Source organism: Frankliniella occidentalis, unplaced genomic scaffold (genome assembly GCF_000697945.3).
Source record: "Frankliniella occidentalis isolate FOCC.00 unplaced genomic scaffold, Focc_3.1 Scaffold30, whole genome shotgun sequence".
Lineage (NCBI taxonomy): Eukaryota > Metazoa > Arthropoda > Insecta > Thysanoptera > Thripidae > Frankliniella > Frankliniella occidentalis.
The window spans coordinates 1,439,343-1,455,447 of NW_026267160.1; the positions used below are offsets into that span (position 1 = coordinate 1,439,343).

Consider the following 16,105-nt stretch of genomic DNA (forward strand, 5'->3'; position numbering starts at 1 on the left):
CGGCAACCCCTGGCACCTGCCGCGACAGCATGGAAGTATAGCACTTCGCCGCCCCTCTCCCCCAGACGACGCCGTCGTCCTCGTCTCCCGCGTCCTACCCCTATTCCCGATTCCTGTCATTCCCAGCCAGTCTTCCCTCACCCAGGCTGGCTGCTCCAGCAGGGAAGTCCGACGGACGCGACGGCCCCTGTGCCGCGTACTGCGTCCCCCGGCCCGGTCGGCAACGCGTCCCCCCGCCGGACTGGTCCAGATACGCCCCTGCCGCCGACGCCAGTGACTCTGACCTTGCGACCAATCCTTTATCGCAGAGGCATTCCAGCTCTTTCTTTCTTTCTGAGGAGAGCGACAGGAGGGCGACCGGGCGGGGCCGTGCCGTGCCCACGCCTCGCGTCGTCGCCTCGCGACCAGCACCCGGTAACAGGAGGAGCGTGGGGCACAACGTCGAAGCCCCCGGATCTGCGTCGCCGCCGACCGCCTTGCCGCCGCATAACATCTAAAAGTCGTAAAATTTTCGCCGGCGTTCCAAAAGAAAAAGTGATGAGACAATTCATTTTGGGCGAGACCGGAGTCCGGTCCGGTGGACCTGCGGGAGCGAGTATAACTCGCCCTATGAAAGTGCTTTCCACGGTCGCGAGGCTTGGCGGGGCCGGGCGCGGCAGGGCGGGGTGAGGTAGGGCGGGGCCGGTAAACCAGTTCCTGGCGTCGTAAGAGCAACTGGCTCACTCGTTGGGCGTGGCGGGGCGAGGCGTGTCGCCTGGTGACCTTGAGGTTCTGCCTTACGACTTCAGGGCCACGCCGCGGCGGCCTGGGGTGGAGTGTCCAGGCCAGACCGGCCGGAAGGAAGGAAAAAGGAAGTAAAACCAAACAGGCTCTCCTTAAGTCTGTCCATCCGGGGTCCGTCCGCCCGTCCGTGTGCCGCGGGCTGCGGCGCTGCGCCCCCGAGACCCGAGACTCGAATGCACCCAGCTCTGCAGAGCTCGTCTCGTCGGCGAGGAGGGAGCGGGGCGGGTCCGCCCGCAGCCTACGGCCCCTTGTCTCCCGGGCGCTTTTTATAGCAGGGGAAGTCAAAGGTTTCGGTCCGCGTCCGAAGCAAGGTGGCCCCACGTCCCACGTCCGTCGCCGGGGCGGTCGCAACCCCTAGGAGGCGCCAGGCGGTCCAACACTTGCCCAACACTTTTGTCCTGACCGAAATATTCTGATTTTTCCTTTTTATTGGTCGAACGTACATCGACATGCAGCAAAATGGAAACCGAAGCGTCTGATGGCGCAATCATGCTGATAGTTCGATCGGAGCGAGCGCATTGCCCAGAGGGTGTGAGCCCCCTCATGCGCTCCCCGTTGGACCAGGAGCCTCCCCCTCCCCCGTCCACGTGCAGTCTGTGGAAGCCCCCTAACTGGCGGCGCCGGCTGTTCGCGGCGACCAACGGGGACACGGCCCGGCCCGGCGCGGCCCCGCGCGGACCAGCAGCAGCAGCAGTGGCAGCGGAGGTAATCACTTTGCATTTCGGACTCCCGCCGTGAGTCTTTCTCGAGTCGGATCGGAAGGGCACCGACAGAGGAGGCGATACGAGAAACATAATTGGGGTGGATGGTGAGAGATGTCGTCTCGGCGGCCTCTCTGCCCCCCTCTCCGTCAGTACGCCCCCCCTTTTTTTGCTCTCTGGTTAATCGACACGGCCGCACCACACCGCGCTGCCCGGCGCTGCCCCAGTCTCGCCAGACAGTGCGCAGTGACTCGCCTTGAACAAATGTGTGTCTGTGTGACGGGCTGCCCTCGCTGCCCCCGCCGCCCTGCTGCCTTGCACACCACTGCACCCGCACCGCCCGTCCTGGGACTTCCCTCACTCGCCACAAAAGACTTTGCCTACCCCGATCTACACGCGTCAATAAGTCGTTTGGAGATGGGCCAAACATCGCGAGGATCTAGCGCCCTAACCCCCCCCCCCCTTCTCTTTTCCCCTGCAGCTCCCCCACCTCCTCCCCTCCCCCGCGCTGCTAACAGCAGTACTGACCCCTCCCTCCCCCTCCCGCCTGGCACCCATGTAAATGTCAGGTCATTTGCAGCCAATGGCCGCTCGGATGTCACTGCGATCCGCCGCGCTCTCTGGATTACGTCTGTAAGCCGCTTGCGCTGCATTGCGTTACTCGAGCGCGCAGGGCCGCCCCCGCCGCCCCCTGGCCGCCTCCTGCAGTTCGCGTGTCGCGACCATCCCCCGGCCCGCCCCCGGCCCGCCCCCGGCCCGGCCAGGGCTGGTCCGAACCACAAAGTGCGCCGGTCCGCTGCTCGACCGATGCTTTCAATTGCCGGCCGGCCGCTTCAAAGTGCTAACTAATGAAGGCGAGAGGGGACGGGGGCGCGGGAGAGAGAGAGAGAGGTGGGGGCCGAGGGGAGGGGGAGATGGATCCAATAATTAACCCGATGGGTCTCGGCGTCGTTGAGCTCGTTCAGCCAATTACGAGACATGACGCCCAGGGCAGCTAGCCTCTATGCAAGGCTCTACGGTCAGCCGCAACTTGGCATAGAGCAGTCGGATTAGCTGGATTTCAGGTGATTCATGGACTTTATGTAACGTGTTATGTTGTGCTTTCTCCCCTCCCCTCCCCCCACCATCTTGTTTCAGAATGTTTGGTGTTTGTGAGTTTCATGGCAATCAATTGATTATGCGTGGATTGAGGATAATGAGAAATGCAATGGATAGCATTCATTTACCATTTTTATTGGTTTTCAGAAATCTTTTTTTTAAAGTCAAAAATAAATTTCAGTAAATTTGACAATCACAACCAGGGGCAGCGGTTTGCAGCCTATAGTCACAGCACAACCTCCTCTGGGCATAAGTACAATTATTATAGCAAGTCTGAGATACATGACACAGGCAGACCAGGGTGGTCTCACACCATCTGTACAGTGCCATAATGTTACCTTGATTCAACATTTAACTATTAAAAAAAGAAACGACTTGTCTTACAAAAAGTCAACCTTACAATAGCGTACATGATAACTGTACAATGTGATTTCAATCAATCAACCGCGCCCCGGCACAGCCGCCACCGTACAATCACAATATTCATTTTTTTTTGGCACGTACATAAAATTACAGAAAGATAAAGTTTTCTACAAACTTATTGAGTAATATTCGAGGCCGCTATGAGCTACTGCTGCAAGCGATGCCTACAAGACGCAGTACTTCAATCATCTTTCTTATTTTTTGTTTACTTTAGGGAATAAGACTGGGAGCTGAACGCTACAAGTTAATGCCAAGAAAATGCAAAGAGTTTTTTTTTAATGACTATGCGACGAAGTGCCACCTCCTTCAATAGTTAATAATAATAATTAACGAGAAATACATGATCTACCTAAAACGTAGAAAATCACTGTCCCCATGTGCATTGCGTTGATGCTTGCATCAAAGGTCTTTTAATTACATATCGTGATTTAAAAAAAAATTCTCACGAACCTCACTAATAAACTTTTACAATATATCATATCGGTCAGCTAGGCCCAGTAGGTGACTAAGAACAAACTTGGTATTACAACCCGTAATAGCATATTTGTTCATCGTCACCATAATGCTCATTTTGAATCACCACTTGGACCCCGCACATAACATGCTAATAAGGAACATTTATATTTTTATGCTTTTATACATTTTCAATTATAGCAACACTCGGGCCCATGCACTGCGCTATGCAGGGTCAGGCGGCGTCTTGGGCAACAAGTGTCAGTCCACCCAACACATAAAAATAATGCAACGTGTGCGTTAAAAATTACAAATGGCTTTTACACCAAAATTACAATAAAATGACATTACTGCAACAAAAGGAAGGTACCTCAAAAGTTTAATGTGCATCCATATGTGCACCTAAGAGGATATACATCGAAACAAAAAATTATAAACACACAAGAAATAAAACTCAAGATTAAGAAAATGCAAATCTTTGCAAGACTCTTGGCTTAAGCAGCCCGACTGACTAGAAGGTCCCGGCCACCCCCCACTTGCGCAGCGCACGCGTCACTATATCACGAACAAACATGGCCATGTATGTGTATCACCCTGTATCTTGTAGTGCTCCAGGGCTCAGCTTTCATTAAACAAAACCGCTAACTACTATAAATTAAGATAAATAGGTCCCAGTCTTGAGCCAACTTTCGCCTTAATCTAAATCCATCACTCATTTTTACACAGTTGTCACCTTCATTTTCACATAACAGGTTTTAGTATTTTGGAATGGGACTTTGCCGGCTACCAGAGTGGCTTTCAGCCAGCACACTAATCGAAACAAAGTAATAACAAAAAATTCACTTCACAGTGATGATTTACTTTACAGTCAAGACTTAACCTACGATTCGCCAGGTACGATAGACTTTGTGGCCGGTGAGATCGGGATGCCCGGCCCGAAAGGGGGAGGGAGATAGAGTGAAAAAAAAAAAGGGTGATCCAGTTAGAGAGAGACGGAGTTAGATCACGACGAGCAGGCCGCCATCCAGCCAGTGGGCGCATTACATGAGCACGAACACGCAGTGTAGCTGGGGATCACAGGGGCGTAGAAGTAACCATTCTGGTAGACCCAGGTGGGCTGTGGGCCACCCTGAGCCTGCTGGGGGCCGAGCCTGCCCTGCAGGGCCTGCTCCTGGCTCAGCACCAGCGCGGCGAGCTGCTCAATGAGCTGCAGCGTCTGCCGACGCTCGTGCCCCATGAGGCATACTGTGCTCTGCTCCACAACGCGCCTCAGCAGCAGCAGGTACCTGTAGCGGAGCGCCTCCTCGGCGCGGCCGACAAAGTGGTTGCTGAGGTAACTCTGCAGCTTGCACCTCCTCCCCTCCCCCGCGCTGCTAACAGCAGTACTGACCCCTCCCTCCCCCTCCCGCCTGGCACCCATGTAAATGTCAGGTCATTTGCAGCCAATGGCCGCTCGGATGTCACTGCGATCCGCCGCGCTCTCTGGATTACGTCTGTAAGCCGCTTGCGCTGCATTGCGTTACTCGAGCGCAGGGCCGCCCCCGCCGCCCCCTGGCCGCCTCCTGCAGTTCGCGTGTCGCGACCATCCCCCGGCCCGCCCCCGGCCCGCCCCCGGCCCGGCCAGGGCTGGTCCGAACCACAAAGTGCGCCGGTCCGCTGCCCGACCGATGCTTTCAATTGCCGGCCGGCCGCTTCAAAGTGCTAACTAATGAAGGCGAGAGGGGACGGGGGCGCGGGAGAGAGAGAGAGAGGTGGGGGCCGAGGGGAGGGGGAGATGGATCCAATAATTAACCCGATGGGTCTCGGCGTCGTTGAGCTCGTTCAGCCAATTACGAGACATGACGCCCAGGGCAGCTAGCCTCTATGCAAGGCTCTACGGTCAGCCGCAACTTGGCATAGAGCAGTCGGATTAGCTGGATTTCAGGTGATTCATGGACTTTATGTAACGTGTTATGTTGTGCTTTCTCCCCTCCCCTCCCCCCACCATCTTGTTTCAGAATGTTTGGTGTTTGTGAGTTTCATGGCAATCAATTGATTATGCGTGGATTGAGGATAATGAGAAATGCAATGGATAGCATTCATTTACCATTTTTATTGGTTTTCAGAAATCTTTTTTTTAAAGTCAAAAATAAATTTCAGTAAATTTGACAATCACAACCAGGGGCAGCGGTTTGCAGCCTATAGTCACAGCACAACCTCCTCTGGGCATAAGTACAATTATTATAGCAAGTCTGAGATACATGACACAGGCAGACCAGGGTGGTCTCACACCATCTGTACAGTGCCATAATGTTACCTTGATTCAACATTTAACTATTAAAAAAAGAAACGACTTGTCTTACAAAAAGTCAACCTTACAATAGCGTACATGATAACTGTACAATGTGATTTCAATCAATCAACCGCGCCCCGGCACAGCCGCCACCGTACAATCACAATATTCATTTTTTTTTGGCACGTACATAAAATTACAGAAAGATAAAGTTTTCTACAAACTTATTGAGTAATATTCGAGGCCGCTATGAGCTACTGCTGCAAGCGATGCCTACAAGACGCAGTACTTCAATCATCTTTCTTATTTTTTGTTTACTTTAGGGAATAAGACTGGGAGCTGAACGCTACAAGTTAATGCCAAGAAAATGCAAAGAGTTTTTTTTTAATGACTATGCGACGAAGTGCCACCTCCTTCAATAGTTAATAATAATAATTAACGAGAAATACATGATCTACCTAAAACGTAGAAAATCACTGTCCCCATGTGCATTGCGTTGATGCTTGCATCAAAGGTCTTTTAATTACATATCGTGATTTAAAAAAAAATTCTCACGAACCTCACTAATAAACTTTTACAATATATCATATCGGTCAGCTAGGCCCAGTAGGTGACTAAGAACAAACTTGGTATTACAACCCGTAATAGCATATTTGTTCATCGTCACCATAATGCTCATTTTGAATCACCACTTGGACCCCGCACATAACATGCTAATAAGGAACATTTATATTTTTATGCTTTTATACATTTTCAATTATAGCAACACTCGGGCCCATGCACTGCGCTATGCAGGGTCAGGCGGCGTCTTGGGCAACAAGTGTCAGTCCACCCAACACATAAAAATAATGCAACGTGTGCGTTAAAAATTACAAATGGCTTTTACACCAAAATTACAATAAAATGACATTACTGCAACAAAAGGAAGGTACCTCAAAAGTTTAATGTGCATCCATATGTGCACCTAAGAGGATATACATCGAAACAAAAAATTATAAACACACAAGAAATAAAACTCAAGATTAAGAAAATGCAAATCTTTGCAAGACTCTTGGCTTAAGCAGCCCGACTGACTAGAAGGTCCCGGCCACCCCCCACTTGCGCAGCGCACGCGTCACTATATCACGAACAAACATGGCCATGTATGTGTATCACCCTGTATCTTGTAGTGCTCCAGGGCTCAGCTTTCATTAAACAAAACCGCTAACTACTATAAATTAAGATAAATAGGTCCCAGTCTTGAGCCAACTTTCGCCTTAATCTAAATCCATCACTCATTTTTACACAGTTGTCACCTTCATTTTCACATAACAGGTTTTAGTATTTTGGAATGGGACTTTGCCGGCTACCAGAGTGGCTTTCAGCCAGCACACTAATCGAAACAAAGTAATAACAAAAAATTCACTTCACAGTGATGATTTACTTTACAGTCAAGACTTAACCTACGATTCGCCAGGTACGATAGACTTTGTGGCCGGTGAGATCGGGATGCCCGGCCCGAAAGGGGGAGGGAGATAGAGTGAAAAAAAAAAAGGGTGATCCAGTTAGAGAGAGACGGAGTTAGATCACGACGAGCAGGCCGCCATCCAGCCAGTGGGCGCATTACATGAGCACGAACACGCAGTGTAGCTGGGGATCACAGGGGCGTAGAAGTAACCATTCTGGTAGACCCAGGTGGGCTGTGGGCCACCCTGAGCCTGCTGGGGGCCGAGCCTGCCCTGCAGGGCCTGCTCCTGGCTCAGCACCAGCGCGGCGAGCTGCTCAATGAGCTGCAGCGTCTGCCGACGCTCGTGCCCCATGAGGCATACTGTGCTCTGCTCCACAACGCGCCTCAGCAGCAGCAGGTACCTGTAGCGGAGCGCCTCCTCGGCGCGGCCGACAAAGTGGTTGCTGAGGTAACTCTGCAGCTTGGCGCGCTGCTGCGCGATGTCGGGGAAGTCGATAAAGAAGCGGGAGCACATGTACCGCTCCAGGGACTTCATGTCGGAGCGGGCGGGCCGGTAGTTGCGCACCAGCAGGTTGCAGTACTTGAGCAGGCCGCCGCCGCGGATCTCCTCTGGGCACCGGGTGGCGATCAGCTTCTTCTGCAGGTGGTAGAGCGCCTCTTGAAAGTCGCCGTACACGCTCTCGCCCACGACGGTCGGGTAGAAGTTCTCGCTGATGGGCAGGTCCGAGCATTCGTAGAAGAGCAGGAGGGAGTCGAGCACGATCTGGAACGAGTCGACCGAGAACTCGAAGGGCCGGCGCATCGAGTCGACGAACTTGAGCTCGACGTTCTTGTGGCCGCGCGAGTTGCCGAGGGAAATGAGCGACCAGCGGTCACCGTCGTGGTTCACCTTGACCATCTTGCTGACGTACGCCTCCTTGAGCGAGCACGTCGTGATGCGCTTGCGGCTCACACCCTCCGGCAGCAGGTCCATCAGCGACCCCAGCACGGCCGCCTTGACGCGCTCGAAGTTCCGGGGCGCCGTCAGCTCCACGCCGAAGATGAGATCCAGGTCGTTGTAGGGCTGCGGGTCCGAGGCCAGCACGTGGCTGGCGCCGCCGCCGTTGAGCCGGATGTCGCGGACGGGCATGTCCACCTCCAGCTTGCTGCGCACCACGGCCACCAGGTCGCGCAGGCGCACCTCCAGGGTGGGGAAGTTGCCGCGCCCGTGGATGGACACGACCTCGTCCATCATGTCGCTCAGGCGCTGCACCTGCTCGAAGCTCAGCACGGACAGCCGCTGCTGAGGCTTGCCGCTGAGGGACTCCATCCCGGAGCGACGCAGCCGCTCGGCGCACACGGCCAGCGACCCGCACTGCAACACACAAGAAAAACAGGAGGGTCAAAACACGGCTAGAACACGCATCATGAAACAGACTGAAACGCGTCAGATTTGCAACTCGAGGGAAACATGCAAATGACTGGTCCAGGTAGGCGTCCGCCGAGCCATCGCCCGCCACAACGCCATCACGGAACGGGCGGCCAGAGCTGTACAAAAAGCGCAAAAAATAAATCGGCAGAGGTAAAACAAAACCACCACCGCAAAACTAGTCGGCACACTTTACAAATGCCAAAGAAGCCGCAGATCCCAAACGTACGTGCCTCTATCGTACTTCCGGCAACCATCAACTGACCAGCCAAAACCATTAGCACCCCCCCCCCTCCCAAGCACGTGCAGCCCCGTCACGGGTCTCACAGCATCCCCCTCGGACCGCCCGTCTCATCCGACCAGACGATAGTACCATTCCGCGCGATATCGCCCCCCTCCCCCCAATGAATGACGGCGACCCAAGGCCGCTCCTCCACGCGAGTACAGTCCCCCTCGGGAGCATACAGTCTGGCGTGAAAGTGCAAGTGACGCACGGCACGCACCCGGCCACATTCCGCACGTCCGTCACGGCAGCGGACGGCACGGCAGCGGGGCGCGGCCGCGCGGCGGAGATCCGGATCGTGCAGACCAAGTTCGACAGTACAGTGCGTCCCCCACGCGAGCCCGGCAGCGCCCCGCCGGCCCCGCCCCGCCCGTCGCGTGAGAAGCAAACGTGAAGGAACCCCGAGCGGTCTTGAACCCGTCGCCGCCAGGGGCCACGTGTGTGTCCAACCCCACCCCGCGGACCTGTCCCGTCCACGTGGGCGACACGTGTGCCATCCTCCCATGCAACAGGCCGTTCATTCATACACGGCAAAAAGAGGCGGGGGGGGGGGGGGGGCTGCAGCCGGGTGCAGCGGAGAAAGGAGGTGGTGAAAGTGTCAATAACAAACATCTTCAGCTGGGCTGGGCCTCAGCCGGCTTTTGGTTTCGCTTTCAGCGTAGCGTGGCCGTGGCGCGGAGTGGCTCGCTGCACCACCCGATGATGCCGCGCTCCCCCTTCCCTCCCTCCCTCTGACAAGTGAACGGACGGGTCAGATGCGTAGTAGTGTTGTAATACCAAACAGCAGGCGCAAAGGGTTTTTGAACTCACGTCAGTCAAAGAGGATAAGCCCCCCCGAGCTGGCCTCGATAGCCATCCGTGCAACTGGCTGGCTGCACTCTAGGAGGGCCGCACGCCGTCTAGAGACGAGACGTCTAGAGAAAGGTGGCTCTGGCGTAGGCTGGCGCGAGGGGGAGGGGGGCAGGGGCGAGCAGACAGGCTCTGCATCATTGACTGCGCGCTAAAACCATGCAACGACCCGTCGTCAGCGCCTTCCTTTCACGTCAGAAGGGCGAATTCGTTATTTGCATTTGGTGCCTCTCGCGCACCTGCTCCATAGCGACCTTCGAAAAATATCGACGGGTTTTCAAGACATTCCCTAAATGGTCGTCTGTAAGCCCCGCGCCGCGGCCAGGCCAGGAGGTCGGCGGCGGCGCCAGGCGCACAAGTGCGTCCGCGGGCCGGGCCCGGCCGGGCCAGCAGGTGCTGTGCGATTCGTCACACTTTAGTGTGATTGTGCGTCTGACCCAGAGGAACACGGCGGCCGTGAATGCGCGGCGGAGAGGCCACGGGGAGCTAGGATTGGGGGAACACTTTCAAAATAACGTACAACCAATAGATCAAGGGGAACAGGGACTAAGACTACAAAGGACGACAGGCACGCGTGATTTAGTCACCGGGAAGCAGTAGGGGTGCAGTGCAGGTTTCTCTGATACTCAGTATTCAGCCATCAACTCCCCCCCCCCTTTCCCATCGCTTCCCTTCCGCGGGACCGGGGGGGGGGGGGGGCAACGAAAAAAAATGAAACGTACGTAATGTTCGCGAGGCTCGACCCGTGTGTGGCACCCACACGCGCAACCGGCCAATCAGCCCGTGTACTCTGTCAAAAGGGCAACGTCGAGGCAACCGGTTGGCTGTCCGAGCCGCGAAGCGCCCGGGCCAGCAATAGGCGGCAGGGAGGGAGGAGAGGGGAGGGGATGCTGGAGAACCAGTTCCCGGCACCGCGTGGTGGATCTTCGCTCATTTGGAGGCGTCACGTCGCATACCAGAGCGTGAAAAAAAAAATAATAAAAATAAATGACGCAACAACACGGTAGTTGGCCGGGGAATAGTATAGTCCAATGGGGGCGGGCAACAAGTAGGTGGGCCGTGTGGTGCACCTGGTACAGTTCCTCCGGAGCTTCATAGACGGAGGAGCCTGCAGAAAATACGCTTTTTAGCGCAGATGATACCTTGAAACACTTTATACTTAACTTAAAATCTTTTCCGGCTATCACTGCGAAAAATGGTCGTAGGTTTACGGGAAAAAATTTCCATGACATGTGTCGTAAAATTACAGTTCGAGATTGTAAAATTACAAGCACTTTGTTTAGGCCTGGAATTGACTGACAAAGCAAGAGTAGGCTGACGCGAATTGTACATCTTTAAAGAAAAATTACGACAAACGTTGTAAATAATTAACGGGGGAAATTTTGAGAGTACCCTGTCTCAACCCCAGAATAAAAAAAAAAAAAAAAAAAAAGGGGGACAAACGCATTACATTTCGCGAACTTGTGGCGGGATAAAAGTCCTCTGGTCAGTGCGGACAGATAAAATGCGATTGCACAGAGATATGATCGCAGCTGAATCAAACATTTGTCCGCACCCGAGATAACAGTCAACCAAACGTTCCATTATTATGCACTCCCATCGAAATTATCTCGCATAGCTGTGCGTTCACAAAATAGCGCATTGGCGCCCGAGCCAATCCCGCCGCACCACTCACACGAGAAATTAAATTCTGAGCGCATTTCTCACACGGCGCGTTCCCGCCCACATTGCAATTTGCGACCGAACGACACAGACCCATTCCCACAGAGCGAACGGCCAGCGGGCTGCCTTCCACACACAAATCAAAAACAGCCAATACTACAGAAACAATCGTTGGTAGAAATATACGAAACGTTTTTGAAAGGGGGATGAGAGGAGAGATGCGGTGAACGATCTTCCAGTGCAATAGCAGCAAGACGGGGTGTTTCGTTTTAGACGGCCCAGTAGTGAAAGGTTCTACTCTACAATCAACATACCTTCGGAATTCTTTCGCGAGTGTAACTGGGGAACTGTACTAAATTGGAACTTGAAATTAGTTTAAACCATTAGCCCTCCCCACTCGTTGCAGGAGTCCAGTGTATTTTCGGAGCTCCGACATTAAAGGGGAACAGTCGGCGCGGGCGCTGCTGGCTGGAGTGGGGGCTCCAGAGGGGAGGACCACAGTGAGAGCGGCTGGATCGGAAAAGTGAAGGCTGCGCTTTTCCTTTCAAACACCTGACAAAGTGTAGCGTCCACAAGCGGCCGCCCGCCCACGCTCGTTCCAGCCGGGCCGGCCGAAGGCAGGGCGTCCTTGTGTGCGGAAAGAGATAGGCAAATGGCCGCCTTGAGCGCGAGGCAGCGGCAGGCGGGGGCCGGCCCAGCCTATCGCGCGACCCATTGGCCCAGAATACAGAGTGCGGCCCAGGAGAGGGTGAAGGAAGGAGAGTCCCGACCAAACGCCTAAACTATAGAGATTTTAAATTTCCGGAAAAGTATACCAAGGAATTTTTTATTAAATCTCTTGAATTTTCCCCCGAAAAATTTCAAGTTTTTCCGGAAAAATTTGGTACTTTTAAACTTTCCCCTACTCCAAACACACACCAGACAATGAGACAGTGAACAATACCGCAGAGATGGCGCAGCCGCGATGCGCACGCGAGCAGGGGGAAGCCCCTGGCGGATTAACGGTCGAGCCATCTGCTTAAAGCGTCAGCCGTCAATTGTTAGTGCGACCGAATGATGTGTCGCCCGCCGACAAATCTCTGATAACGAAGCCGAAACAGGGAAAGAACATGACCCCGGGGCACGCGCACACCACCGACCGCACAGCGGAATCACGCGCTCCAAACTATTTCTCTTTCCATCCGTACGCCCGTCCAACGGGGTAGTGAAAGTGTTTGTGTGAGTGTGCGAGACGGCCCCACAAGCGGTCGGCCTGTGATAAGGAAGTTGACCGTTAAGTGCCTCCACCACACCACACCTCACCGCAGGCTACCCTTCAGGCGGCGCGGCCGGCCGGCCGGCCCGGGGCTGCAGGTGTCTGGGCGACACATCAACCCCCCACCCCACCCCCGCAGGCGACTCAAGCTAAAGCAAGTCATTCCCATATGCGAGGGGCATTACTTCTCTCACGGCTCTCATAGTTAAGTGTTTGGCGAGCCATGTAAAGTGGATCGATCCCAACAGGTATAATTTCTCCTGGTGGGGTACATCATGACGTTCAACCCCTTAAAAACATTCGACAATATTTGCGAGGCCCCTTACACCGACTACGACGTATTCTGAATAGTACAGTCAGCTGCCCTATAATTCATCCTCGTTTTCCTTTTCCCGGTCGCCTAATAATTCAAAAGCCGCGCCGGTTCCCGCCGGCCGCCGCCCACCAATAGGCGCTCGCGATACGGGCGATAATGCCAATGTCGGCGCCAAACATCGACCGGGCGCGGTGAATAAATGCAGAGGACCAAACGCGACGAGCACGCCGTCCGCACGACGACACCAAATCGATAGGCGCGCGCGCGCGCTCACACAATGTGGCGCAACACCGCCGAGAGCAGAGAGAGAAGAGCAAAATCAATGACACTTCCTAGGGTTACTCCAGGAGTAAGGAAGGCAAGGCCACACGCTCACTGGAAACGCAAGTGTGTGGATGTCGCTCACTTGTAGGTGTGTGAATGTCCATTCGTACACTTAGGTGGGTAAACGTGCGAATTTTTTAGGCAAATTCCACACCTTTCACCCCCTTGGTGTAAGAATGGATACTCACACACCTACAAGTGAGCGACATTCACACACTAGCGTTCCCAGTGCAGGTAAACGAGGGGCGAGAGGGGAGGGAGTAGGAAGAAGACAAAAACAAAGAATAATATTTGACACAATTTATATATGGACGAGTTCAATAATCGGTATGACTTTAAAGCGGCATCGGTTGAGCGACACTTGGCCGCAATTCAGCCGCCATCCTACACACCTGCACAACTAAACTTGTAGTGTACAGTAGTGCCTCCCACGGCGGCCACGCTACGCGGCTGTCCCCATGGAGGACCGGGCCGAGGGTCCTCTCCATGACACGAAGGCTAAGCAGCAATAATTCATGGCCGCGGAAAGGCGCGCCCGCCAGGCCTGCCAGGCCAGAGGGAAGTCCGTCGGTTCCGATGCGACACCTGCGACACGCGACGCTAGACCATCAATAAGGCACGCGGTCGATGAGGGCAGCGCGTGGTCTAATAACAAGAGGCCAGCAGCCGTGTGTCGCACGGTCACCTTACAACCCAATGAGTGCAGGCGTGATGTTCGTGATGGAGGCGCCTACAACGCGAGGAAACTAAGCAAACAGGAAAGTCGGAATAATAAACCCAGCCAGAAGAGCAGCGAGCATCTGAGTGACGAGTCAATCAGAACAAAACAAATTTAAAGAATGATAACTATATTCATGGTTGTCCATCTGGTGTCACTGAATACTTCGTAGTGACTGGTTGCAGTACCCCCCCCCCCCCTCTTTTTTCCCGCCGCCCCAAAACAAACTTTTGGTCTGCATATACGATATCACAAAATCGAGTCAAGAAACGATTTACAAATAAGAGGGTCTCTTGCTCTTGGTATGCAAAATCAACTATAGATTTCTGCACCTATCAAAACTTTATTAATCCTCCAATGTTCATCGATGAAAATATAGCACGTTCGTCTCAAGTCAAGATCCGAAAAAATATCAGAAAAATGGATTACCTACGACGCCCCCCCCCCCTTGCTTGCAAAACAATAAAATAAAATGCATGGAAAAACGAAAGAATACTTCCAGTTTCTATAGCTTGTTTCGCGTAGGTAGGGTCTCCAAGATTGTCACCTAGGGTGCGCAATTGTTCGTTATTTTTACTCCCTTTCCCTAGTTTCGGCTCCTTTCATTACAAGTAACAGTGCTGTACCATTCAAGTGACACCGGTAGCTTTATCTGATTCGCACGGCGCGCAGCGTGTTGTTCAGGCGGCCCGCAGCACGCCGCGGCACTAAGCTTGTGGGGCGGGGGAGGGGGGGGGGGCTGGGCGTCCTCAATCTAATTGCACTATGATGCGGGGCCATTTTATGCCAAACTTTGAAAAAAATAGGCCGCTAACCGAATGTGTCATGCGCGGTGCAAGTACGCAGAGCAACACATCGCACCGAGTGAGGCCAAGACAAAGGAATGGAAGTACAGCCAGCCGGGCAACCCTTCCGCGGACCCAGCAGACGACGCTACAGTTCGCCGCTGTCTTCGCTAAACCGTCAACAAGTTGAGCTACATTGAAGCGAGAATTAGGCACATCCTTTACGCAGGGTGGGAGGTGCGTCAATAAGAGACCTCTCAAAACAAAGATAGCCCTATGCCTTGCTAGAGCTGTTCAGATATATCTAGCTTTACTACCTCTACCTGGACATTTAAGAACAGGTTAGGTTAGGCCAAGCCATTGAATAAAACAAAAACAACGTCGATTCAATGGGCTTTCCATACGGCGGGTTAGAGACAGAGAGAGACAACTTACCCGCTGCTGGGGCAGGGAATCGCTCTACGGCCGGGGAGAGGGGCAACGAAACCAACAAACTGAGCGCGTCGTGAACGAGCTGAGCGCCGCCGGGGCTGGGGCCGGGAACACGCACCATCACTGAATCCACCACATCACTGCACCATCACTGCACTGCTCGCACTGCGACCACTCACTACCACGGGGCCCATTCGACTTGAGCACACCACCACCGAGTGACGGGGGGCAAACCACTGAGCACCACAACGAGGGCCTTGCCCTCCACTTGTTGGCACACTAATTCTATCCCGATGTGTCGGATATCGCACTGGAGGCGGGGGCAGGCGGGGGCGTGGCGCCTCCCAGCGGGCGGGGGGTGGGTGCTGGGGGGCCGAGCCGCCGCCCGCCGCCCGCCGCCACCTGATGCCGCACCATATGGCCGCACTCACTCCGCCGAACTCGCACACAAACTTACATCAAACTCAAAACAATCGTCGAGAGGGTCGACGAGGCTTCGAACACTGCCGGGCACGGTCACTCTCGGGTGTCTCGGGTATCCCGCGGCGTCGCCAGGTCGGTTATCTTGTTGCTCTCGCCGGGGTTGTGGACCGTCGCGGCGCGCTCGGGGCGGGTGCGAGCGGCTGGCGCACGCGCGTGCGCTGGGTGTCGGAGGGGCGCGGCGGAGGGCTCTGCTGCGGCTCGACACGCGCGTGCTCGGGGCTCACGGCTCACGCACACGCGACCAGACGAGAGCACTAGCAGCGCGGCGCTGCTGCTCGGTGGCCGGTCTGACTGCGAGCCTCTCCCCGCGACTGCTGGCCGCCAACTGACAACTGACAGTTCGGAGCGAGGTGCGCTCGCCCCCTCTACTGCGCGCGCCCCGCCCCCCTCCGCGCCTATGCCGCGCCGCGCCG

General features: G+C 54.5%; 1 protein-coding gene across 4 annotated transcripts in view; it reads right to left on the reverse strand.

Annotated features, from left to right (window-relative positions):
- Nucleotides 1–2,696: 2,696 nt before the first annotated feature.
- Nucleotides 2,697–16,105, reverse strand: part of LOC113208181 (terminal nucleotidyltransferase 5C) — a 72,441-nt gene continuing 59,032 nt past the window's right edge. Inside the window, exons 2-3 of one of the 4 annotated variants that reach the window (XM_052265743.1) lie at nt 7,265–8,531; nt 2,697–4,431 (exon numbers count right to left, since the gene is read on the reverse strand). In XM_052265743.1, coding sequence (XP_052121703.1) covers nt 7,296–8,531 — 1,236 coding nt within the window. In that variant the 3' untranslated portion in view covers nt 2,697–4,431; nt 7,265–7,295. Of the gene's footprint in view, nt 4,432–5,530; nt 8,532–15,212; nt 15,432–15,666; nt 16,044–16,105 lie in introns of those variants that run through there. The other 3 variants (XM_026425072.2, XM_026425073.2, XM_052265742.1) reach the window with 3 other exon arrangements.